The sequence below is a fragment of the Balaenoptera physalus genome (assembly GCF_965194825.1).
Source record: "Balaenoptera physalus genome assembly, chromosome: 6".
Classification (NCBI taxonomy): Eukaryota; Metazoa; Chordata; class Mammalia; order Artiodactyla; family Balaenopteridae; genus Balaenoptera; species Balaenoptera physalus.
Window position 1 is genome coordinate 129,583,136 of NC_138885.1, and position 27,334 is coordinate 129,610,469.

A 27,334-nucleotide genomic window follows, 5' to 3' on the forward strand; every position below is an offset into this window, starting at 1 on the left:
TACAGGTAATCTTTAGATGGTGGAAGATCTCTCTGAGGAGTGAGTATAGATCAACAAAACCTGGAGAAACAAAAGAAACTCATGAAGACTTCCTAGAGAACTCACATCTTCAGGGTAAGGAAGGGAACATATTATGTATACTTGCTGCTGTTAAGTTCTCTTTAGTTAGTGACAGATTTTGTCAGTGAAGTACCCAGTATCTCATCATTTGAAATGATATGTACTTAATTGGATAGAACAGATATGATAGAACATTGGGATCTTAAAAGGCAGAGTATCGTTAACATATCCTGAAATTTCTTTTGGGAAAAAATCTTTAAGCATTTAAGTTTCCAGGTTAACGTGTAGATTTAATTAATAATCTTAAATCATGTAGTAAATATAATTTTTAACCTAATATTTAATTAAAACGGGTCTCCTTTAGTTAAAAATAAGTTAAAAGATTATTCAATGATGGCTGTAAAACAATTACACTCCAATAAAGATGTTAAAAAAAAAGATTATTCAAAAACATAATCAAATTATGAGACTTCCCTGGTGGTGCAGTGGTTGAGAATCCGCCTGCCAATTCAGGGGACATGGGTTTGAGCCCTGATCTGGGAAGATCCCACATGCCGTGGAGCAGCTAAGCCCGTGCACCACAACTACTGAGCCTGCGCTCTAGAGCCCGTGAGCCACAACTACTGAGCCGGCGTGCCACAACTACTGAAGCCCGTGCTCCGCAACAAGAGAAGCCACCATGGGGAGAAGCCCACACACCACAACGAAGAGTAGTCTCCACTCACCGCAACTAGAGAAAGCCGGGGCGCATGGTAACGAAGACCCAATGCAGCCAAATAAATAAATTAATAAATTTGAAAAATATTCAAATTATCAATTGCTTGAATTCTTATGCATTTTGGCATTCATTTAAAATCTCTACCATTTCTTTTAATATCAAGGTTTGCATGAGAAGCAGTCTTAATCAAGTAGCATTTGGACTTAATAATAGAAATTGCCCTTCAATTTCCCCTTTGTTTTTTTCTTACTCAATGTGAAGGTTTCAAACATAAAATGTAGACAGAATGTTTTTTAAAAAAACTCCCATGTATCCATAACCCGGTTCAGTAATACTCAAAATGTGGCCCAAAATGTACACAAACCTACTGTTCTCACTGGATTATTTTGAAGTGAATCTCAGTTGTTGCATCACTTCATCCTAAACTATTTCAGTATGTGTCTCTGAAAGGACTCTCTTTAAACTCTTCAATAATTATTCCTTAATAATAAACTTTTAAAGCCAGAAGGCACTTTAGAGATTCTTATTTTACTAGGAGTAGTTAACAATGTTATTAATATTAATATCAAGCACTTTCATATACATGTTCTCATTTTATTATTATAATATTCTTGTGTAATAAATAGTATTATTCCTTTTTCTCGAATGAGATTCAGAATGGATGTGACTTTCCCAGGTCCCACAGCTAACTACTGACATTGCCAGGCCTAAGCATTGAGAATAGAAAAAAAAATCTTATTTTAATTTCATTTTATTTTATTTATTAATTTTTTGTTTGTTTTAAAAAATATTTATTTATTTACTTTTGGCTGCGTTGGGTCTTAGTTGCGGCACACAGGATCTTTCGCTGCAGTGCGCGGGCTTTCTCTAGTTGCGGCGAGTGGGGGCTACTCTTTGTTGTGGCACACAGGCTTCTCATTGCGGTGGCTTCTCTTGTTGCAGAGCACAGGCTCTAGTCTCGTGGGCTTCAGTAGTTGTGGCACGCGGGCTGAATAGTTGTGGCTCACGGACTCTAGAGTGCAGGCTCAGTAGTTGTGGCGCATGGGCTTAGTTGCTCCGCAGCATGTGGGATCTTCCTGGACCAGGGCTCAAACCCGTGTCCCCTGAATTGGCAGGCGGATTCTCAACCACTGCGCCACCAGGGAAGTCCAAAATCTTACTTTTAAAAGGCATGTTCTGGGTGGATCTTTGATAATCAGCGTTGTTAAAGACTTTCTCTTATTTAACACTATAGCATGTAGTAGTTGTTTTTTAAGAGAGAGAGTAGGTTTGGTTTGGTTTTGCTTCCTTAAATAGTTAAACATCTGGATTGATTGCACTCAGGTTTTGATACTCTACACATCTTATTTTGTTAACTCCTTTATAGGAAGTATATATAAAATTCATTATTGGCTTGAAAAGAACCATGTTGAAGAAAGACTGTCCACTTTTCATTCAATAAAAATCAGTCTAGGCAGGCCTTACTTATTTAATTGTGGGATAGGCAGGTTTCTGCCCAGATAGCTATAAAGTAAACTTCTGTAAAACACATTTCGTTCTCAAGTTAGGTTCCGTTTTATTTAATAAGCACAACAGTACCTAATCCAGAGCTATATGTCTAGGGAGTGCTGAATATTTCTTGACAGACCATGGGATTTTTCTGATTGACTTCGACAAAAACCTGGAGATGTGGGTTTGGGCCAGAGAGATGGGAGGTGATCGTCTTTTGAGTAGAGGCTTAAGGGCCAAACACCTGTCTCTTGCGTCTCCGACACCCTTGCCCCCTAGTTAAACACTGGCGGTGAGGGTGGGGCCACATCAGCTTCAGGATGACCACTCGTGGGTTTCCTGATCCCGGAAGAATAAACAAGAAAGCGGGAATGTATGAGTCTGACAGAGACCTGGCTTCCTGCTGGCTCCCCACCCGCATGGAGAGAGGAGAGTTGAGGAATTCAGTGGAGGAATACACCCAAACAGGCTTTTAAAACTGTAGTTTTGAGAACTGCAGTCTCGCGCCAGGAACAGCACAGAGATACCAAATTAAATTGGCCTGGCAAGTTCAAAGGCATCTGCGTCTCACTTTGTAGCCTTCCTACAGCACGGGAGTCTTGGCAGAGGGAAAAACTCCAACCAGCACTGTTGTTCTTCCTTCTCTTCCCCCTCAGTTCTTAGGGAATCCCTCAGAAAGCCCAGAAGAGGGGTGCGCTGTGGCACAGAGCGGGGCTCGGGGGTCGGCGGCCAGGTTAGAATCTCTGCTGCCTCTGCCGGCTTCTGGAACCCCCTCCGTGAGCCCCTTTCCTCCTCATATCTGAGGGTCAAATGCTTACTCGACGTGGTCGCTTTGAGCTTTCAGTGACCTGACACGTGAAAGGTATTTAGAAAGGCGCACAGTACAGAATCAGCTCTTCATCGTTGTTTGCTGTTATTAAGTTTAGGATGTTTGGATTTATTTTGCCCCACTCCCTCCTTATCATATTCCCAAGATCCCCCCAAAGTTTTTTCATCCGAAGTCTTCTCTTGCTAACATCCTAAACACCAGCGGCACGTTTCTAGGAATCTGGGTCAGCCTTGGTGTCAGTCCCGACACAGGACCAGAACCGTGCTCTCTTGCTTCCTTGGCCTCTCAGCAGCACTAGTTCAGGGGTGACGCTTTCTTCCCTGGCTTCCGGGAGCACCTCGGTCTTGGTCCTCCTCCTGCCTCACTGGCGTCTTCTTGGTCTCCTTGCTGGGTCCTCCTCATCTCTCCAGATCTAAATGTTGGGGCCCAAGGTTCAGCTCTAGTGCCTCTTCTCTTGTCAGTCTGTACTTACCCCCTGGGGGATCGGATCCAGTCTCTGGCTTTAAACGCTGCCCATAAGGGGATGAGTCCCAAATTGGTATCTCCAGCCTGCGCCTCTCCCCGGAACTCCACACTCAGATATTTATCTAGCTGCCCCCTTGATATCTCCACTAGTGTATCTAATAGGCTCTCAAAGGTCACGTGTCCAAAAATAGCTCCTGATCCTCCCTCTGCCAAAATAAGGCCCCAAATCCTAGAGTTATCCTTGGTTCCTTTTTTTCTCTTACATGTTCAACCTAATCCTTCAACAAAACCAGCATCTGAACTGTGTTCCTCTGTGCATGCCCCTCCCTCGTGTCTCTCTGTGTGTCTGAATTTCCTCTTCTCATAAGCATACTAGTCATGGGACTTCCCTGGTGGTCCAGCAGCTAAGACTCTACGCTCCCAATGCAGGGGCCCCGGGTTCCATCCCTGGTCAGGGAACTAGATCCCACATGCCACAACTAAGAGTTTGCATGCCACAACTAAGACCAAGCGCAGCCAAATAAATAAATATATATTTTTTAAAGAATACTAGTCAGATTGGATTAGAGCCCACCTGTATGACCTAATTTAACCTAATTACCTCTTTATTTTATTTTATTTTATTTTTTTTTAGTGTTTCCATTAGTCTTTCAAACACCCTTCCTAATTACCTCTTTAAAGGCCCATCTCCCAGTAGAGTCACAGGCAAAGGTACTGGGGTTTAGGACTTAAATATATGAATCTGGGGGAGGTGAGGAGGGCACAATTCAGCCGACAACAAAATTTGTACTTTCCAGGTAGCAAAAGTCCTATAATCTGTAAGCAGAGTGTATCTTTATTACGTTAATAATTAATGATTATATTGGTTTCCTATTGCTGGTGTAACAAATTACCACAAATTTAGTGGCTTAAATGATAAAAGTGTATTAGCTTACATTTTTGGAGTGCCAAAGTGTCACTGGGCTAAGATCAAAGTGTTGGTAGGACTGTGTTCCCTCTGGGGGCTCTAGGGGAGGGTCCATTTCCTTGCCTTTTCCAGGTTCTAAAGGCTGCCTATTCCTTGGCTCATGGCCTCTGCCATCATCTTCAAAGCCAGCAATGGGCAGTCCAGTCTTTCTCATCCTGACACTGCTTCCGGGTTCACATCTCCTTCTCTGACTCTGACCCTTCTGCCGCCCTTTTCTCCTTCTAAGAACCCTTATGATTACATTGGGCCCACCCAGTTCATCCAGGGTTATCTCGCTATCTCAAGATCTTTAATCACATCTGCAAAGTCCCTTTTGCCATGTAAGGTCACAGGTTCTGGAGATTAGGATGTAGGACATCTGAAGGGGTGGGGAGGAGTGGCAGCATTATTCTGCCTACCACGATGATATATGTCACAACAACCTAAATTATAAAATCAAAAACATTGCTGATCTTTTTTCTAGATTTGTTTTTTTGTTGTTGTTGTTTTGTTTTTTGGCCACGCAGCACGGCATGTGGGATCTTAGTTCCTCGACCAGGGATCAAACCTGCGCCCCCTGCATTGGAAGTGTGGAGTCTTAACCACTGGACTGCCAGGGAAGTCCCAGATTTGTATTTTTAAAAGACAAAAATCATATATTTATTATTTTAAAAGTCATCCCTACACTACAAAGTATAGAGAGCTGTTAGCATGGTAATTAAGGGTGTTGCTTAATACAGACGACCTCTGTTCAAACTCTGGCTCCAAATCCACTAGGTATTTAACATAGGGCAAATTATTTCTTTCTTTCTTTATTTTCTTGGCTGTGTCGGGTCTTAGTTGCGGCACGCAGGGTCTTCGTTGAGGCATGCGGAATCTTTCATTGCAGTGAGGGCTCTTCGCTGCGGTGCGCGGGCTTCTCTCTAGTTGTGGCGTGCAGGTTTGTTTCTCTCTCTAGTTGTGGTGCGCAGGCTCCAGGGTGCATGGGCTCTGTAGTTTGCAGCACGCACGCAGCTCTCTCATTGAGGTGTGCAAGCTCAGTAGTTGTGGTGCATGGGTTTAGTTGCCCCACGCATGTGGGATCTTAGTTCCCTGACCCGGGATTGAACCCGAGTCCCCTGCATTGGAAGGCAGATTCTTTACCACTGGACCACCAGGGAAGTCCCTGGGCAAATTATTTAGTCTGTTTGGATCTCAGTTTCCTCAATGGTCGATAATGGAAATAATAATAGCATCTACCTCATAGGGTTCTTATGAAGATTAATTGAATGAAGTGCTTAGAATTTGCCTAGCATATGATAAGAACTCAGTAAATTCTAGCTATTAACAAGTTTTTAAAATTTTTTAATTTTTTAATTTTTTTAATTTTTTGGGCTGCGTTTGGTCTTCGTTGCTGCATGGGCTTTCTCTAGTTGCAGCGAGCAGGGGCTACTCTTCGTTGCGGTGCGCAGTCTTCTCATTGCAATGGCTTCTCTTGTTGCGGAGCATGGGCTCTAGGCCCCCAGGCTTCAGTAGTTGCAGCACGCAGGCTCAGTGGTTGTGGCTCACGGGCTCTAGAGCGCAGCCTCAGTAGTTGTGGCTCATGGGCTTAGTTGGTCCACGGCATGTGGGATCTTCCCAGACCAGGGCTTGAACCCACGTGCCCTGCATTGGCAGGAGGATTCTTAACCACTGCGCCACCAGGGAAGTCCCTAATGGGCATTTTCAAAAGCCTTTAGGTACAATCTGGGACATGTTTATCTTTGCACAATTATGTGAGAATGTCAATAGCATAGATTCTTAGTTGTAGAATTTCTAGGTCCAAAGATATTTACATTATAAATTTTGATAGGTACGGAGTATATTATTTGAGGGGTGAATTCTTGAAAACCTTGTGTAAGTCAAGGTTAACTTGACAAAGGTGGTATTTCTGTTAACCAGCTTGAGTAGCACTGTCAAGGATGTAGCACAAATGCCATCTACAACTCATTTGACCTCTGTAATTATGCCAACTTTATAATTATGCTATTTTTGAAAGAATTTTAAATTGAGCGATTTACATTATTTCCATGTTTGTTCATAAAATGAGACTTCATTAATATTTTGATGTCACCATATTTAAATTCTGAGTAACTGACAACTTAAATAAGATGCCAGTCACTTCGCTATACTCACAAATTGCTCTCCCAAAAAGTGTGTATTAAATATTAAAGTACTGAATATTAATATAGCCATCCAACAGGATATAGGAGTTTTCTTACACCTTTGCCATCATTAATTAGATATTGTTACTCTTTTTTAATCTGTTCCAGTCTGATGGTGAAAATAGTATTATGTTTAATTAGCATTTTCCTGAAAACTAGTAAAAATCCCATCATGTTTAATTGCCATTTATATTCTTTTTGTAATTTGCCTGGTTATACTCTTTGCCCATTTGTCTATGAAGTTTGAATTTTTTTCTCTGAGACCTTTGAAAATCTGAGAAAACATCTATAGATATTTCCCTCCCTAAGCTAAATAGATTGGAACAACCAGAAAATTAGCTATTGGAAATATTTTTTAAAATTTAATTTACGGCAAAAATGTGCCCGTATAAACTCAATTGAAAGTGCTCACTCATGGACTGAGGTTGAATCCAACCTAACAATAAGTTGTTTTCCAACTTATATCCATTTTATAAGTTGTTGTCCATTTTTAAGTTGGTTGCTTAGATCTTCAATGAGTTATAAGTGGTGATTAGGTATTTAGGCCAATCCACAAAAATCTCTGTGATAAAACCAAATGACCTCAACAACCATATTTTCTGAACCAAATGACAAAGTTTTTTTAATTTCTGCTATTGCATGTGAAAGGAAATGTGGGAGATACGGTTTAGATGTCAAAGAATTGAAATTTCCATGGATGTTTAGATGATTTATTGGGAGAATGGGACAATGTTTGAAATGGGGACTATAATGGAAAATTGATATTATTAATAAACACTAATATCCTGAAATATTGGCCTGAGTTATAGATCCTAGGAATATTGGTATGCCAGGAATCAGAAAGTGGGAAAGAATGGTCCTTACCTTCCTCCCAAATTTGGCTGGCCACATGCCATGGATCCATAATCCATTTTCTGTAGGTCCTTTCTTGAGGCCCATATCTCAACCTTTGACCTGGAATTTCATTTTCTCATGCTTAGCTACCGTCTCTTTTTTTTTTTAATTTTATTTGTTTATTTATGGCTGTGTTGGGTCTTTGTTTCTGTGTGAGGGCTTTCTCTAGTTGTGGCAAGTGGGGGCCACTCTTCATCGCGGTGCGCAGGCCTCTCATTATTGCGGCCTCTCTTGTTGCGGAGCACAGGCTCCAGACGCGCAGGTTCAGTAATTGTGGCTCACGGGCCTAGTTGCTCTGCGGCATGTGGGATCTACCCAGACCAGGGCTCGAACCCGTGTCCCCTGCATTGGCAGGCAGATTCTCAACCACTGCGCCACCAGGGAAGCCCCCAGCTACCATCTCTTAGTCTATTCTTCTTCTTCTCTTTGCTCTCCCTAACCAGCTGCTCCTTGTCTTCAGCCTGAATCTCTAGAATTTCTAGAGACCTGGGGTCGGGCTCTATGGGTGGAGGCTTAGGTGGGAGGGGGGCAGAAGCATGGGAGCCTGCTCTGGGCTACAGAGCAGGGAAGACAGATCTAAATAAGGCTCTCATATTTTATCATTTTTTATTAACTTTAGAGATATGAAAAAAAAACCCACAAATAAATGCATGTAGTAAAATAAAAGATGAATCAGTTTAAAAAGGATAGGTATAGACCACCAGAGGGCAGACAGCAGAAGCAAGAAGAACTAAAATCCTGCAGCCTGTGAAACAAAAACCACATTCACAGAAAGACAAGATGAAAAGGCAGAGGGCTGTGTACCAGATGAAGGAACAAGATAAAACCCCAGAAAAACAACTAAATGAAGTGGAGATAGGAAACCTTCCAGAAAAAGAATTCAAAATAATGATAGTGAAGATGATCCAGGACCTCAGAAACAGAATGGAGGCAAAGATCGAGAAGATGCAAGAAATGTTTAACAAAGACCTAGAAGAATTAAAGAACAATCACCTAGAAGAATTAAAGAACAAACAAACAGAGATGAACAATGCAATAACTGTAATGAAAAATACACTAGAAGGAATCAATAGCAGAATAACTGAGGCAGAAGAATGGATAAGTGACCTGGAAGACAGAATGGTGGAATTCACTGCCGCAGAACAGAATAAAGAAAAAAGAATGAAAAGAAATGAAGACAGCCTAAGAGACTTCTGGGACAACATTAAACGCAACAACATTTGCATTAGAGGGGTCCCAGAAGGAGAAGAGAGAGAGAAAGGACCCGAGAAAATATTTGAAGAGATTATAGTCGAAAACTTCCCTGACATGGGAAAGGAAATAGCCACCCAAGTCCAGGAAGTGCAGAGAGTCCCAGGCAGGATAAACCCAAGGAGAAACACGCCGAGACACATAGTAATCAAACTGACAAAAATTAAAGGCAAAGAAAAATTATTCAAAGCAAAAAGGGAAAAACGACAAATAACATACAAGGGAACTCTCATAAGGTTAACAGCTGATTTTTCAGCAGAAACTCTACAAGCCAGAAGGGAGTGGCATGATATATTTAAAGTGATGAAAGGGAAGAAGCTACAACCAAGATTACTCTACCCGGCAAGGATCTCCTTCAGATTCAATGGAGAAATCAAAAGGTTTACAGACAAGCAAAAGCTAACAGAATTCACCACCACCAAACCATCTCTACAACAAATGCTAAAGGAACTTCTCTAAGTGGGAAACACAAGAGAAGAAAAGGACCTACAAAAACAAACCCATAACGATTAAGAAAATGGTCATAGGAACATACATATCGATAATTACCTTAAATGTGAATGTATTAAATGCTCCAACCAAAATACACAGGCTCGCTGGATGGATACAAAAGCAAGACCCATCTATATGCTGTCTAAAAGAGACGCACTTCAGACCTAGGGACACATACAGACTGAAAGTGAGGGGATGGAAAAAGATATTCCATGCAAATGGAAATCAAAAGAAAGCTGGAGTAGCAATACTCATTATCAGAAAAAATGGACTTTAAAATAAAGAATGTTACAAGAGACAAAGAAGGACACTACATAATGATCAAGGGATCAATCCAAGAAGAAGATATAACAATTATGAATATATATGCACCCAACATAGGAGCATCTCAATACATAAGGCAACTGCTAACAGCTATAAAAGAGGGAATTGACAGTAACACAATAATAGTGGGGAACTTTAACACCTCACTTACACCACTGGACAGATCATCCAAACAGAAAATTAATAAGGAAACACAAGCTTTAAATGACACAATAGACCAGATAGATTTAATTGATATTTATAGGACACGCCATCCCAAAACAGCAGATTACACTTTCTTCTCAAGTGCATACGGAACATTCTCCAGGGTAGATCACATCTTGGGTCACAAATCAAGCCTCATTAAATTTAAGAAAATTGAAATCATATCAAGCGTCTTTTCTGACCACAACGCTATGAGGTTAGAAATCAATTACAGGGAAAAAAACATAAAAAACACAAACACATGGAGGCTAAACAATACGTTACTAAATAACCAAGAGATCACTGAAGAAATCAAAGAGGAAATCAAAAAATACCTAGAGACAGATGACAATGAAAACACGACGATCCAAAACCTATGGGATGCAGCAAAAGCAGTTCTAAGAGGGAAGTTTATAGCAATATAAGCCTACCTTGGTGGCTTCCCTGGTGGCGCAGTGGTTGAGAATCTGCCTGCTAATGCAGGGGATACGGGTTCAAGCCCTGGCCTGGGAAGATCCCACATGCCGCGGAGCAACTGGGCCCGTGAGCCACAGGTGCTGAGCCTGCGCATCTGGAGCCTGTGCCCCGCAATGGGAGGGGCCACGATAGTGAAAGGCCCGCGCACCGCAATGAAGAGTGGCTCCCACACCGCGATGAAGAGTGGCCCCCGCTTGCCGCAACTAGAGAAAGCCCTCTCACGAAACGAAGACCCAACACAGCCAAAAATAAATAAAAAAATAAAAAAATTTAAAAAAAAGGGACTGGAAGAGACTTAAAAAAAAAACATTAAAAAAAAATATATATAAGCCTACCTCAAGAAACAAGAAAAATCTCAAATAAACAATCTAACCTTACAGCTAAAGGAGCTAGAGAAAGAAGAACAGACAAAGCCCAAAGTTAGTAGAAGGAAAGAAATCATAAAGATCAGAGCAAAAATAAATGAAATAGAAACAAAGAAAACAATAACAAAGATCAATAAAACTAAAAGCTGGTCTTTGAGAAGATAAACAAAATTGATAAACCATTAGCCAGACTCATCAAGAAAAAGAGGGAGAAGACTCAAATCAATAAAAGCAGAAATGAAGAAAAAAAAAAAAGGATAGGTATAGGATAAAAACAAGTTTCCTTCTGATCCCATGTTCCCGTTTCCCATGACAACCATCATTAACAGTTTCACATATATCCTTTGAGAAATGGTCTATGCATATATACAAAATATGTTAACACAAAAAGAAGAATCTTATACATTATGTTCTATACCTTTCCCTTTAAAAATTTTTAAATTCAGAAGTATCTTAAACCCACATAAAAGAACTGAAGATAATATTATAGATACCCAACACCACTAACATAAGATTTTAAAATTTGTCACGTTTACTTCATTTTATTCAAATTATCAAATATGTTGGTGTTGATAATGGTAATTTGTGCTTTCTCTCTTTTTTTTCTTGATCAATCTTGTTAGGGGTTTATTTATTTTTTATTTAGTTTTTGAAAGAACTAAATTTTAGCTCTGTTGATTTTCTCTTTTTATTATTGGTTTTTGTTCATACCTATATTATTTCCTTCTTCTTACTTCTCTTAGGTCTGATTCATTGTTCTTTTCCTAGCTGCTTGAGATGAAAGCTTATTGTTTTCAGCCATTTTTTCCCCTAAATTTCCCATAAGTGCTACTGTAGCTATATTAGATAAGTTTTGATAAGTTGCGTCTTTGTTCTCATTCAGTTTAAAATATTTTCTAAGTTCCATTTTGATTTCTTCTTTGATCCATAGATTATTTAGAAACATTTTACTTGAGTTCCAAGTAGCTGGGAATTTTTTGGTTATATTTTTTTTCTTCATGTCTAGCTTAATTGCATGTGATCAGAAAATCTACTCTGAATGGTTTTAATTTTTTTGAATTGTTTTTATTTTTGTCATCCTTTCTCAGGGCCATAAGAATCTTCTCTTTATTATCCCAGTTTTAATATACATGCTGTTGAAGTGAGCACCATATTTACTTAATGTCTTTTAAAAGCATTTAAAAATTACATAAAATATATACTCAAATTTCTGCCCCTCACCTGTTTTTCCTCTATTCCCTTCTACTAACTCTTCTGAAATTGGTATCATTGCCAAGCCTATTTTATTTTACAGAGTCACAAATACATAAATAATATATACTGGGGAGTGCGGGCTGCACTTGGGCTCGGGGGCAGGCTTGACTGCACGGCCGGGCCAGGGACCTGTGTCCGCCGGCGAGCAGGGCTGACTTCTTCGGCTTCGTGAGACCCCAGGCTTCGTGAGACCCCAGGCGGGAAGCCAGCCCCCTCCTGAATGAAGGTCTTCCTGCCGGTCCTGCTGGCTGCCCTCCTGGGTGTGGAGCGAGCCCACTCCCTGGTGTGCTTCTCTTGCGTGAATAAGAACAGCAACTGGTACTGCCTGAAGCCCACCGTCCGCTCCGATACAGACAGCTACTGTGTGACTATCTCTGCATCCGCTGGCATCGGGAACGTGGTGGACTTTGGCTGCACCCTGAACAAGGGCTGCTCCCCGATCTGCCCCATCCCGAGCGTCAACCTCTGCGTGGCGTCCGTGGGCAGCCACTGCTGCCAGAGCTTCCCGTGCAACATCAGTGCGCCAATGGTGGGCTGTGGGCCAGGGTCACCGTGCTGGGCCTCGGGCTCCCGCTCAGCCTGCTGTCGGCTCTGCTGCGATTTGGCCTCTGACCGCTGGGACCCTGTGCCCGGCCCAGACTCCCAAAGCTCAGGAAGGAAGGAAAGCCCAGCCCCTCCGAGACGCAAGAGGATCTCGAAGCCTCCTCCTCTGATTACTCACCCTGCTGAGCCCACCCTCTAGGCCCTGGGGCCCCCTAGGCAGGCCTGCCCCCTGCACCCACACCCCTGCCAGCTACCCTTACTTCCCAGTCAGCATTCCAGGGGGAACCTCGGAATGGAGCCCGAGGGTCCCGGAGTCAGAACCGCGTCCTAGGGACATGCTGGGAGGGGCACCTGGTCCCAGGCTTGCCCCTGTCCAGGCCCTGTCCGCCCGCAGGTGCAGAAGATGTGCTGTGTGGACAGGCATGTGGTCCGTGTGCCCTGCTGGGCGTGGGTGAGTGTGTGGCCAGGTCTCGGCCTGTGTCGGGGGGAGGGGATGGGAGTAAGCGTCAGGAGTCCAGCATCCGCAGCCGCTAGAGCCCCAAGCGCCAGCAAAGAACCCCTTTCCCTGGCATCTCTGCACACCACATTTCACTCACTTCAAGGGCAGCCTTTTGGAAGACAGGCCTTCCACTGTTTCCGGGTCTAGGCTGCTGACCCAGGAATCTGCTCGCACCCCGATATCCAGCTGCTCTCGGGCCCCCTCCCTCCACCGCCACACTGGAGCCCTCCTGCTGCTTCCATGCCTCAAATAAACACAGATGCTCCCACCCCCCAAAAAATAATAATAATATATATTACTTTTATATATTTAAAATTTTACATAAATGGTATACTGTATTGTTTTTCAAGTTTGTTTTATCATTGAACACTGTTTTTTGAGATTTATCCATGTTGATATATGTATATCTAGTTCATTCATTTCAATGGCTTATGGTATTCTATATTACAAACCATAGTTCAATCATCTCCCCTACTGAGGGTAGTTAGGTGGTTTCCACTTTTTTGCAATAATAAATCTTCACTTATCCTTGTGCAATGTGTGAGCATTTCTCTAAGTCAGGCATGTAGCGGTGTTTGTTGAGTTGCAGGATATGTGCCTCTTCAAGTTTACTAGGTATTGACAGTCTACTCTCCAAATGAGTTAAATCAATTTATATTCCCATTGGCATTTTATGAGAGAGATGCTGTTTTCCCACATTCTCACCAACATTTACTGTAATCAAAGATAACATGTTATTTTTTGCCAAACTGGGTGTGTAAATTCCCTGATTAGTAATGAGGTCGAATACCCTTTCTTATATTTATTGACCAGTTTCCTTCCGAGAATTGCTAATTCATCTTCTTTGTCTATTTCTTGTATTTGGTTGTTTATCTTCTTTGTGTTGATTGTAGAAACTTTTTCCTATTTTGAGTACCAATTCTTTGGTTTGGTTATATGTGCTACAGATATTTCACCAAGTTTTGGGTTTATCTTTTTACCTTGTTTATGAGTTTTTACCCATATAGAAGTTTACAATTTTACAATGGCGTTCAAATTTGTCAGTCTTTTAATATATGGCTTGTACTTTTGTGTTTTGTTTAAGAAATCTTTCCCTACCCTGATTTCATAAAGATGTACTCCTATGTTTAATTCTAAATATTTTATGACTTGTTTGTCATATTTGGTCTTTAACTTATCTCAAGTTTGTTTTTGGTTATGATGAGATGAAATGTTATAATTTTTTTTCCTGTATGGTCTGTCAGTATTCCCAGCACCATTTATAGGATAGTTTAGTTACCCTACACTGTTTTGTAATCCCATCCTTACATGTTGCAGGTTCCAATGTACATCTGTCATTTCCAGGAATATTTAGTTCTGTTGGTTGATTGTCTTACACCAACATTACACTGCTTTATTTTTAAATTTTTAAAAAACTTTTTATTTTATATTGGAGTATAGTTGATTAACAATGTTGTATTAGTTTCAGGTGTACAGTAAAATGACTCAGTTATACATATACATGTATGTATTCTTTTTCAAATTCTTTTCCCATTTAGGTTGATCAGCATCATTTTTCAGTAAAATTTCTTGACTTTTGTATGTTGATATTTAGATCATCTTCTGTTGCAGTAATGGCAGTTTTTCCTTGCCTTCTAACCCTGATACATTTTTGTGTCTTCTTTTTTTTTTTTTTCCACCTCCAAAACAATGTTGAATAGAAATGGTGAGAGTAGACATTCTAGTCTTATGCCTGACATTAAAGGCCACATAAAATCACGATTAGGAGGTGCACTATGGAGAAAACGGCTTGGTTCAATCCTAGTTCTCACTCTGTGACTTTGAGCAAGCCACTTAAACTCTCTGTTCCTCATCTTTGTCTTTATAAGAGGGCAATGATAATAGTACCTATCTCATAGAGTTATCGTGAGGATCGAATGACGATATGTATGTATGATACACACACTGTACATATACAAATTAGAGCAGCACATGGCAAATATTGAATACTAAACAAATCCATGTGTTGTTATTATCACTGATACTATTATTAGGGTTTTGGTAACTAGCCTGTGTCAGGTTTATCAGGTTAAAGACATTCCCTTTTATTATAGTTTTCTAGGAGTTTTTCTTCATAAATAGATGTTAGAACTATATGAAATAATTTTTTAAAAATTTATTTATTTTTAGCTGCATTGGGTCTTCATTGCTGCGTGCGGGCTTTCTCTAGTTGTGGTGAGCCGGGGCTACTCTTTGTTGTGGTGCGCGGGCTTCTCATTGCGGTGGCTTCTCGTTGCAGAGCACGGTCTCTAGGCACGGGGGCTTCAGTAGTTGTGGCACGGGGACTCAGTAGTTGTGGCTTGTGGGCTCTAGAGCGCAGACTCAATAGTTGTGGTGCACGGGCTTAGTTGCTCCACGGCATGTGGGATCTTCCGAGACCAGGGCTCAAACCCACGTCCCCTGCATTGGCAGGCAGATTCTTAACCACTGCGCCACCAGGCAAGTCCCCGAAATAATTTTTCTACATTTTTGAGATGATCATTTTTTCCTGTTATTTGTTTTTTTTTCCATTTAAAGAAAATATTTAATTTTCAAAAAGTGTGTAAAACTCCTTATATAGTCAAATGATTTTTTTAAATTGGAGTATAATTGCTTTACCATGTTGTGTTAGTTTCTGCTGTACAATGAAGTGAATCAGCTATATGTATACCTATATTCCCTCCCTCTTGGACCTCCCTCACCCCACCATCCCATCCATCTAGGTCGTCACAGGGCACCAAGCTGAGCTCTCTGTGCTGTACAGCAGGTTCCCACTAGCTATCTATTTTACACATGGTAGTGTATTTATGTCAAACCTAATCTCCCAATTTGTCCCACCCTCCCCTTCCCCTCCGTGTCCACATGTCTGTTCTCTACATCTGCATCTCTATTCCTGCCCTACAAGTAGGTTCGTCTGTACCATTTTTCTAGATTCCACATATATGCGTTAATATACAATATTTGTTTTTTTCTTTCTGGCTTACTTCACTCTGTATGACAGACTCTAGGTCCATCCACATCTCTGCAAATGACCCAATTTCATTCCTTTTTATGGCTGAGTAATATTCCAACATGGTGAATAACATTAATATATCTTCTGAAGTTATTCCATCCTTGGATCCCAGGATTAACTCTACTGCTCACAATTTATTTTTTTAAATGTGTTGATGGATTCCATTTCCTAATACTTTATTTATAATTTTTGCCATGTGTGTTCCTAAATGATGTTTCATATGCAGTTTTCCTTTTGCCTACCATCATTGCTAGTTAGAGCAACCTCATGATTTGAATTGGGAGTTTCCTTCTACTTCTGTTTTTTGGAACAAATGGTATAAGATCTGGATTGTCTGTTCTTTGAGAGTTTATAAAGCTAACCTGTACATCAGTGTGGACCTGAAGTTTTACTTGAGGTTTTTTTTTCAAATCAAACAGTGGATTCAATTTATTTACTAGTTATAGTCTCTCAGGTTTTCTATTTCTTCTTGAGTCAGAATTGGTAAATTATATATTTCTGGAGGATTGCCCAATTTGTCTGATTTTGTGTTAATTGGTGTAATGTTTTTCTAAGTCCCTGTTGTAGTTAATCTTTTTATTTCTCATAGGACTGAGTTATGCTTTTGTCCTTTTTTCTTGTTTATTCTTGAAAGTTTATCCATTTTATTAATCTTTTGAAAAATTAATTTTTTGGTTTCCTTGATCATCTACAATGTTTGTTTTCTACTTTATTAATTTTTGCTCTTATCTTTATATTTTCTTCTAATTTGGAGAAGTAATCAATTTTTTTATTTGAACGCATAGCTCATTAATATTTGATCTTTGTTTTTCTATAGCAATGTCCATTGATAAGTCTTATTAATAGTGTTATTCAAATATTCTATAACTTCACTTCTGTTTGGTATATCAAGTATCGATAGGTGTTATAAAATCTTCCAGTGCAATGGAGGATTTATCATTTTTTCATCATAATTCTGTCAGTGTTTGCTCTGTGTATTTTGTTAGGGGCATACTATTTTAGAAGTATTAAATCTTCCTGGTGAATTATTCCTTTTATCAATAAGTAATGGTCCTCCTTATTACCAATAGTGAGTTTTGCTTTAAAGTATACTTAGTCTGGTATTACTGTAATTATACCAACTTTCTTTTGGTTTGTATTGGTCTAGCTTTTTCCATTCTATTAATTTCACTTTTCTGTATCATTTTTTTAAGCATGTATGAATTATTTATCTGAGTGTCTTTTAGCTGGCATGATTAGTTCATTTATATTTACTGTGATTACTAATATGTCTATAATTTCTATCATCTTATTTTGTGCTTTCATCTTATCATGCTTTTTCTTTGCTTTTTGTTTTGTTTCCATGTCTTCCTTTCTCTTTTGTGTTTCCTTTATTACATTTTTTTTCCCCTTAAGACAGAGACTACATTTCCCTCCCTACCTTGCAGATGTGGCCATGTGACCCAGTTTTGCTGGGTAAGATGAAGTTGTTTCATAGAGCATCCCAGAAGGTGCCTTCAGACAAGGGTGGACTCAGCTTCCATGTCCATTTTTGTTTCTTGTCCTACCCTTTTTACTTACTGGACCATGGTTGTGATGCCTTGAAAACAGGAAGGGTGAGAGCCACATCTTAAGAATGTGAAAGAGAAAGATAAAAGGACCTGGGACATTAGTGACATAATGGAACTTCTGCAACAGCCTTTCTGGTCTACTGCCAGACTCTGTGTGAGAAAAAAACTTCTATTTGTTAAGTCACCTTAAATTGAGTTTTCCATTTTGTTCATCTGTGAACCAATCTCCAAGTGATTACAGACCAACTATTTCGGGAGTTACCCTTATATATATATATATTTTTTTCTCCTTTCTTTCTCTCTTCCCTCCCTCCCTCCCTCTCTCCCTTCCACCCACCCTCCCTCCCTCCCTCCCTTCCTTCCTTCCTTCCTTCCTTCCTTCCTTCCTTCCTTCCTTCCTTCCTTCCTTCCTTCCTCCCTTCCTTCCTTCCTCTCTGTCTCTCTCTCCTTCTCTCTCTGGTGGGTCCCTTAAAAGTTTAGCAAGTTTACTGTAACTTAACTTATAAAAATCTAACATATGTCAATATTTCTATCTGCCTCTTGAGTATAAGGACCTTAGAATGTTTACATTCTAAGCCTCTACCTCATATGTAATTGTTGTCTGCTGTTTTGATTTGCCTTGTTCTGACACCTCCTCTAAAGTTTGTTATTTAAAACATGTTTTATACAGTAGTAGTTGTTTATATTTGCCTATGTTTACTACCATTTCTTTCATCTTCATTGCTTCTGAAATTCCAGTCTTTCCTTCTGGGTAAATTTCTTTCTTCCTGAAGTGTATCTTTAAGTATTTCAGGATCTCATCGTGTAAATCGGGTCCATATGTGGATAGGGCTCCTCAGGTGTAATGCCTTAAGTACAGCTCCTCAAGGAAGGTTCCTTTAGATCTGAAGCCAGTGACAGGTTTTCTGTCCCCTCTCCCCCAACATATCACGGTGGGACAGGCATGAGAGAATCACTGTATACAATGCTCTTGAAACAGTGGGGAAATGATAGCTCCATGGGAGTCATTGGTCCATAGAAATTCTGAAATCCAGCAGGGCACAGGTTATTAGTTCTTGATTAGAGCTCAAAACCTATCACTAGACTCTTTATGGCTTTTGGCTTCCCCTCTGGACTCTTGATTCCATCCTCTGATTCATCCTTCCTTTTTGGCAAAAGGGTGCCCATGTTTGCAGGTGTAGTTTTCTTAGCCTACTTCCCACCTGTAGGAGTTTGGGGGTCCAGAGTCATCTTTTCCTTTTGTACTACCTCTGAACCCTTTCAGTTCAAGCTGGCACTCAGTGTTTCTGCTGATATAATTCTCTTAAAAACTTTGTGTGTCGTCTATTATTCTTATTGGGGTTCACTCCATTAGACATAAACCACACCTACACATCTTTTTGCGATAAGCCCTTCTTTACTTTGGGTTTCTGTCCTTGACTCCTGAGTGACCATACCCTTAAGCTTCTTGGAAGTGCTACAGTATCACTGAATGGTTCTTAACAAAGCATTTTCCAGCCACACTCTCAGCATCGTCTTTATACCATGTTTTCCTGACACTGCTCTGGATTTGATCTTTGCCTGGGAGTCATTTCTTAACTTCAGCGTTGCTTGCCATCCGAAGAGGCAGAGAAGGTTCAAAACCAGCAAATCCTGGCTCCTTTTTAAGAGACCTTCCTTCAGCTTATCTCTTTCTGCTCACATTTTACTTCAAGCAGCAAGAAGAAATCAGGCCACATGTTCAACAACACTCTGCTTGGAAATCTTCTTAGCCAAGTTACACACCCACCAGGAATATTTCCTACTTTCCATATTACAGCAGGCAATAATATTGCTAAACTTTCTGCCACTACATAGCAAGGATTCCCTTTCCTCCAGTTTTCTTCCACCTTTCTCCAGTTTTTTAATAATATTTTCCTCACTTTTCTTTAAGCCCTCACATATAAAGCCTCCTCAGAGTCCATCAGGCTTTTATTAACAGATATTATTTACTTATTCTACTACTTACTGAAGGCTTTTCAGACTTTCACTAACACTCTCCTCAAGCTCATTCAGATCTCCACGTACTTTCCAATTTCAACGCCATTCCCACATTCTGGGTTTCCACCGTGGTACCGCAACACTTGCAGGTACCTAAATCTTTATTGTCTATTGTTGTGTAACAAATTACCCCCAAACCCAATGGCTTAAACCAATAATAAATGTCTATTAACTTAGAGAGTTGGGTCAGGAATTTGGGGGCAGCTTACCCCGGCTGTTCTGATCCAGGGTCTCACATGATGTTGCCTGGGACCCCAGTCAACTGAAGGCTTGGTTGGAGCTGGAGAATCCAGTTCCATGATGGCTCGCACACCTGGCTGATGCAATTTCCTTCCCCGTGGACCTCTCCATGGTGCTGCAGAGTAGTGTTAGGACACGGCAGTTGGCTTCTCCCAGAGTGAGTGATCCAAGACAGCAAGACAGAAGCCCCAAAGTCTTTTGTGACCTAGTCCTGGGGTATTTTTGCAATATCCTATTGGTTACACAGGTCAGCCCTAATTCAGTGTGGGCTGGGAACACACAGGGGCATGAATCCAAGAGGAGAGAATCAGGAGCTCTCTTGGAGGCTGGCTGCCACATAATCCAACACGAAGGAGCTGATTTTACTTTTCAAAATGGAGTTTGTTTTAACACTGTTTTCCATATTTAATTTATTTATTTATTTATTTAATTTATTTATTTTTGGCTGCTTTGAGTCTTCGTTGCTACGCGTGGGCCCTTTCTAGTTGTGGCGAGCGGGGGCCACTCTTCCCCGAGGTGCGGGTGCCTCTCATTGCGGTGGCCTCTCCTGCCGCAGAGCACAGGCTGTAGGCGCGGGCACAGTAGTTGTGGCGCAGGGGCTCAGCTGCTCTGCAGCATGCAGGATCCTCCCAGACCAGGGATCGAACCCGTGTCTCCTGCATTGGCAGGCAGATTCTTAACCACTGCGCCACCAGGGAAGTCCCTGTTTTCCTTATTTTAAAAGTAACAGATGTGGGAATTCCCTGGTGGTCCAGCGGTTAGGACTTGGGGCTCTCACTGCTGCGGCCCCGGGTTCCATCCCTGGTCAGGGATGTAGATGTTGGTTACATAAAAAACACAAACAAGCAAAAAAAATTTTTTCTAAGGACCCCAATACCTATACACTTTCAAACTATCATGTTACATACTTAGGTGTATGTGTCCTTTTATAATTTTAAATTTAACATTTAAAAGACTTTATTGGTAGAGACTTTTTTTTTTTTGTCTGCACAGCTTGTGGGATCTTAGTTCCCCAGCCAGGGATTGAACCTGGGCCCTCAGCAGTGAAAGCACAGAGTCCTAACTGGACCGCCAGGGACTTTCTAAAGTGCATCTGAACATGCTTTGAGTATGCTTTCCTGGAATTTTAAAATGTTGAAACATCTACAATTATTTTAAGGAAATTTTATTGTACTAAGGGTTTTGTTTTGTTTTTCCAATAAACGAGTGCTGCTTTTTCTCCTTATCCTGCTGGTGAGTCAAGGGTTCTTCATAATATCTACCCTTTTAGGTTGAGTTTTTGAAGGGCTATTTCCGCCCCCCCACCCAGGAAAACCTTTGGACTTTAGAAGTGCTTTGAATTGGAAGCACTTGGAATTTAGAAGCAAATAAAACCCTTAATACCTCTAGAAAGCTGGACTAACCAGTTTTGGAGAGAAATCTTATATGGCGGCTCTTCCAAGTTAGCACAATTAGAGGTTTTACATAAACATAGCCCACACCTTACATCCATTTTGAGATTGGAGATCCATCTACCTTTAGGATCACCGATCTGCTGCTTCTGCAGGGAGCTGGGTATTCTTGACAGCTCCATCCCACTTGCCCCAGAAGGAGTGTTCCAGGTTGGGAAGGAAGGTGGTGCCCAAATCTTGGACAGTTAGTTCGCTGTAGAGAGTGCACTCTCTCTGTTCTAAGAGAAGTTCTCCGGAAAAGCTAGATATAGTGGTGCTTTCAGAGGCAGAAGTGGAAAAATGAGCTTCAAGAGACTAAGAAAGTCCCCAGCTTTGGGACCACTGGAATCCACATGCATACTCCATTATAACCCCATTTTCCTTTCTCATAAAAAGAGGGAGCCTTCCTCCCTTCTTTCTTTCCTTCCTTCCTTTCATCCATTTATCCGAGATTTTAAAAAATTACATGGTAATATATTACAGAAAGATTACAAAATACAGATAAGCAAAAGGAAGAAAGTAAAAACCACCACCTGGATTTAATCACTGTTATAATTTGAATATGTATCCTTCCAAACATGTTTTATTATTTATTAGCCATTTCTTAGTTATTCAGAGAGCTGGGGTTAAAAAAAAAAACACAAAAACCCAACCCTGTTTTCTCCTACGTTAAACACGTTTGGGTAGATCATAGTGTTGGTTGATTCTTCGTGAACTATTTCCTATTTTGGAAATAACTGAAAAGATAGGAAAAACGATAGGCAAAAGTTGACACAATTTTCACGAAATATGCCTCAATTTTTTTTTTGCCTCTTTCTATTTTTTTTTTTTATTATGTAAAGGTGGGAATGAAAGAAGGTAAAGAAGAAGAAAGAAAGTTTCATAGAGAAACCATGTATAACAATAAGAGAACAAAAGTCAATTAAAATCAAGAGATATTAATGTTTCACACCAATTTGGGGAAGGGGGGGAGGGGTAGAAAAAAAAGACACGAACCAGCATCTTTGCCCAGTCATGGAGATTGGGAGGATGAAGATGAGGATGACACTGAGACTGGTTAAGTCAGTTGTCTGGACTGGAATTTGACGCAGTCCATCACTGTGTTAAACAGTGAGTGTACCTAAAAGATTGTGATCTCAGGGCAAGGACAGCTGTTGGAAATACATGCCTTGTAAATACATGCCATTGGTCCCAAAGACAGCTTGGTGAAAGCAGGAATGACTCAGCAAAATCTACATCACTCTCAGGGGGAAAATGCCCCAAAGCTTGTCTTACTGATAATGATCATAGTTTTTATGTGACTACACATGATAACTGTGTTGTTTTGTTGGCTTCTTTGAATTACAGTTCAAATTGCCTTAATATTTGGTGCAAGAATATTAGACTATGTCTTCAATTTATGCGAAGGTAAATTTGACTTCCTTGAATGGCTCTCAGACGATTTGCTCCTGAGTATCCTTTCTTATCTGGATCTTGAAGACATTGCCAGGCTTTCTCAAACATCACGCAGGTTTGCAAAGGTAACAGTCAAATTATTTTGGGTCTGTATAGGATTTTCCTTGTGCTTCCTCAAAGTTGTTTAATTTTGTTTCAGGTTTTTTTTTTTTTTAATATAGAAGTGGTTTATTATTTGCATTTATTTCAGCAAGCTTTTGTTGAATACTTATTTTATGACAGGTACTGTCCTAGGCACAGAGGCAACAGAGTTGAAAAGACATTATTCTTGCCCTCAAGGAAATTATAGTCTAATAGGAGAGAGCCATACAGGTACAAATCATCACAATGTAGTGTGAGCAATTGAACAAGGGAAGTGGGAACAAGGTACTAAGACAGTGCAAGGTGATTTCCTCTGCCTGGCTTCACAGAAGTGGGTTATTTTTTCTGGGTTTTGAGGGGAAAATAGGAGTTCATCAGGTGGTCTGGCTAGCTAGGGGCATTCCAGGTCAAAGGGGCATTCCAAGTCCAGGCAGAAACTCAGGCAGAGGCATGATGGCATAAAAGAAGAAGGAAGGAGGTGATTACTCCTCAGCCATTTCCATTTCTTCCAGTAAAAGCCCTTTTCTGAATTACCTATCCCACTATGGGTGATTCTGAGGCACTGTTCGTTGTAGTGCCCTGTTTTTCCCCAGGCCCCAAACTCACCAAATAGACTCTCTCACTTTGAATCCTCAGCAGAAGGACACAGGAATGGAAAACACAGTTAGTGCTGATTTCAACCAATGTTAGGGCCTTGATGCAGCTATTATTAGTTCCTCTCCCTAGATCCTGGAAGGTGCCTTGGTTCCTGCCCCTTCAGCTATTCCTTCAATTCTAGAGCCCTGTCATGTCCTAAACACACACATACTGTCCTTCCGCTTAATCCTTTTTGGCTTAAGTTAATCAGAGTTGGAGTTTGTTGCTTGCAGCTGAAGAACCCTAACTCAGTATTTAGCTGTAATGCACTGGTGTTACCGACCAGGTAGTGTGAGCAATTCAACAAGGGAAGTGTGGACAAGGTACAAAGACTTGGTAGAAGGTACAGAGGTACAAGGTAGAAGGTCTTGGCCTTCCCCAATCAATAGTAATTGACTAGAGGCCAGACAAGAAATTCAGTCAAGGCTTTATTGGGGCCCCTGCTGCAGCAGCGGGTAGCAAGAACAAACAACGGTTTCCCTTGTTTGCTCGCTCCCTGAGTGGGGGACAAGCTTGTTCCTTACATGGGGTGAGGGTAGGGGTGTGTCCAGGGGTCGGGCTGGAGGGGTGGCTTAGGTGTTTTGCCCACCCCTTAGGTAGTGTTGTGTGCAGGGGGCATGTGCAGTACCCTGGTTTTGCTCCAGGCCCTTCAAAAGTGGCAGTTGGGTTTTTTTTGGTCTCTTTGTATCTTTTGTCCACAATTTGTCCCAGCTGCACACGCATGCAGTTATTTTTAGTCCCATACAATTTCTTTGTATTGGGTTGCTCAAGGAGAGGTGTGTCCAGGTGCAGGCATTGCAGCACTGTAGCAAAGGGTCCCAGCTCCCAGCAAGTGGTCCCAGGTCCCAGCCTGTCTCACCAGGACGACATCCATTTATACAAGAATCTGCAGCATCTCCCAAGATGATTCAAATCATAATCTTATTGTCTAAAAAGTCAACATTTTTTCCACAGTAATGCAATAAAATTCCTTGATTTTTAGATATTAATTTTAAGTTTACAATCTGTATTACTTAATATACCCTTTTGAGTATAAAAACATGTACACTTGATTTTCCTCCCTAAAATGGAGGGCCAGAAACAAGTATTATGAATATCATTGTACTGTATTTTTTTTGCCCTTTAAAAAAAATGTATTAAAGTTAAGATTTTGTACTTGCTGCTGCTAAGAAGCTGATTATTCATGCTTTAAATGAAGGAGGATTTTTGTTTGTTTGCTGTTTGGTTTTTTGTTTTTTAATTGATGTGTAATTGACCAACAACACTCTGTTAGTTCCAGGAGCATAGTATGATTTGCTATTTCTATATGTTACAAAATGATCATCCCTGAAGGAGAGTTTTAAGTGAATAAAATATAGTAGTGGGAATGTATTAAAAGCTTCTGCCAGGGCCTGGGTTTGTCCTGAGAGTAAATGGAAGGATTCGATAGGAAATGGCGGCGACTGCTGTGTCTTGTGAAATTGATTCCTTACTTGGCGATTCCTTACTTGGAGCAACTGACTCCCCTCCGGGTTTTGCTCATCTCCACTTTCTATTCCTCTGCCTCTCAATGTCCTGCCATTATTTTAGCGCAATCTTGAAAACAGCCTCCATAATTTACCCCGCGCTCTAAAGTAAGGCTTTTCTAGGTTGCTGATTTCAGCCCTCCGAATCCTTGCAGAGCAGAATTATTCGAAGATGCAATATGATCCAAGGCTGCTGCTTTTTTCTTTCTGTGTGATATTAACCATTCATTTCTGTTGTTAGTCCAAACATTGTATGTTCCATTTACATATTTTTCCCTTCATTTATAAACCACTTTCATTTACTGTTTTGCCCCCTCAGTTATTAAATTATTTTATTAAGGAAGAGTCTTCTATTTCAAACTTTTGGGGGCACATTTATTAGCAAATTAATTGTATCCCTGTCCCACTTTTTCCTGTGGTCCCAGGGAGGGAGGTTTCCTTCCTGTTCAAGGCCAGTGCCACCTGCCACCCAGCTCCAAGTTCCAACCCAAAGGATTTCAGGTTGTCACTTACCTCCTTTCTCTTCTGTGTGGTTGTTGTTATATATTTTTTACTTTTTATTTATAAATAATTTTAGATTTATAAAAGTGTTGTAAAGATAATACAGAGAGTTTGCATATACCCTTCACTCAGCTTCCCCTAATGCTAACATCTTACATAACCTGGGACATTTTATCAAAACTCAGCAGTTAATGTTGCTACAATAATATTAACTAAACCACAGACTTGATTTGTATTTCATCAGTTTTTCCACTAATATCCTTTTGGTGTTTCAGGATCCAATCTGGGATACTACGTTACATTTAGTGCCTATTTCTAAAGGTCTCTTTCAATTGGTTTTTCCTCTCGGTACATTGACTTTTCTTAAATCAATCTCATCCTTCAAAAAACAAAAACTCTCAACTCTATTCTTATTCAATCTCTTTCCTTCCCTGTTTGTGAAAATAAGGGTTTACATAGCAGTTCACACTCAGCAAACCAGCACCATTCATCCTACTGAGATTTTATAATCTGTGATAAAATGGGAACAGTAAGGGTGATGTGAAGAGTTTGTCATCAAGCTAAATTCATTCCATTTAAATGACCATTCTTTAACAGAGGTTAGACCTTCCTTGGGGGAGATTTAAAATGTCCCTTCTTTTATAAAATAGTGGTATTAAAATGTGATAATTTTAACAAGTTATCCTTACTTGGCAAATTAAAAAGTCAGCAATCTTATTTTGGTTCTTAATTGTTGTTTTGTTTGATTTCTAAAAATTTTGCTGGTCTTACAACATCCAAAATTCTGGGAGCCACTGGCCTTTTGTCTGTCTACCCTTCATCTCTCATTTCCCCTCTGTCCATGCCTCCTAAATATCTCTGGCCTCATTCACAGTAACCTCTTGGTTGTCACATCCAAAGGGCAAGGCCTTCCACGTCCTGACCCATCTCTGCTTCCAGAATTCTCTGGCGGGTCCCTTCATGGCTGCCCTTTCACTGCTTCATTGGTAGCTCTTTCATGCGAGCTGAGCGTGGCCTTTCTAAAATGCACTCTGGTCATATCACTGCCCTGCTCAGTGACACTTAGTGATGTCCCATCATTTTCAGAATGAGACCCAAAGTCTTAGCTGGCACTTCAGGCCATGGTGCCCTGGCCCCAGGTCCCGCCCCCAGCCCCAGCCAGGTAGACTGTGTGCAGCTGTCCCATGTGCTGGGCTCTCTGCGCCCCTTGGCCTTTGCTTATGCTGTTCCCTTTCAGAGGAATGGCTTCCCTTCTGACCCATCACTCTTAACTCCTGAATGCTTCTCATTTGGGTTTTGTGCTATATCCATGTTGCTTATATTTTTGAAAAAGAAAATCGATTTGCATTACAATAACCAGGTTGAAAATTGAAAAAAATTATATGTCTTTTAATGTGTAGTAAAAAGTAATTCTCCCTCCCATTCTTTTTTTTTATTATGATTTATTTATTTATTTTGGCTGCACCGGGTCTTAGTTGCAGCATGCGGGATCTTTAGTTGTTGCGGCATGCGAACTCTCGGTTGCAGCGTGCATGTGGGACATAGTTCCCTGACCAGGGATCAAATCCAGGCCCCCTGCATTGGGAGCACGGTGTCTTAGCCCCTGGACCACCAGGGACGTCCCTCCCTCTCATTCTTGGTCCTCATTCCTCTAATTCTCATCTCCAGCAGCAATTATATTACCAGTGTCTCGTATGTCCTTCCAGAGAGAGCCTATGCACATGTAAGTGTGTGTGTGATGTGTGAGCATATATACATGTACACATACCCTTCTAAAAAGCATATGGTAGCACATTATATATTGTTCTCTGTCGGTTTTTTTTCTACTTCACAACATATTTTAGACACTCTTTTATGTCAGTACATATAAATCTTCAGTTTAGAAAAGTGCCCTAAGTTGTTATTATATGGACAA

General features: G+C 40.7%; 1 protein-coding gene and 1 pseudogene across 2 annotated transcripts in view; both read left to right on the forward strand.

The window, feature by feature from the left end:
• The window catches only part of FBXO36 (F-box protein 36), a 97,973-nt gene that overhangs the window by 57,244 nt on the left and 13,395 nt on the right, over positions 1–27,334 (forward strand). Inside the window, exons 2-3 of the mRNA XM_082466466.1 lie at positions 6–114; positions 22,589–22,761. Of these exons, the coding sequence (XP_082322592.1) occupies positions 6–114; positions 22,589–22,761 (282 nt within the window). The remainder of the gene's footprint in view (positions 1–5; positions 115–22,588; positions 22,762–27,334) is intronic.
• Positions 11,769–12,635, forward strand: LOC309663078 (lymphocyte antigen 6E pseudogene; annotated as a pseudogene). Its single transcript has one exon. The product of its transcript is annotated as a lymphocyte antigen 6E pseudogene (transcript).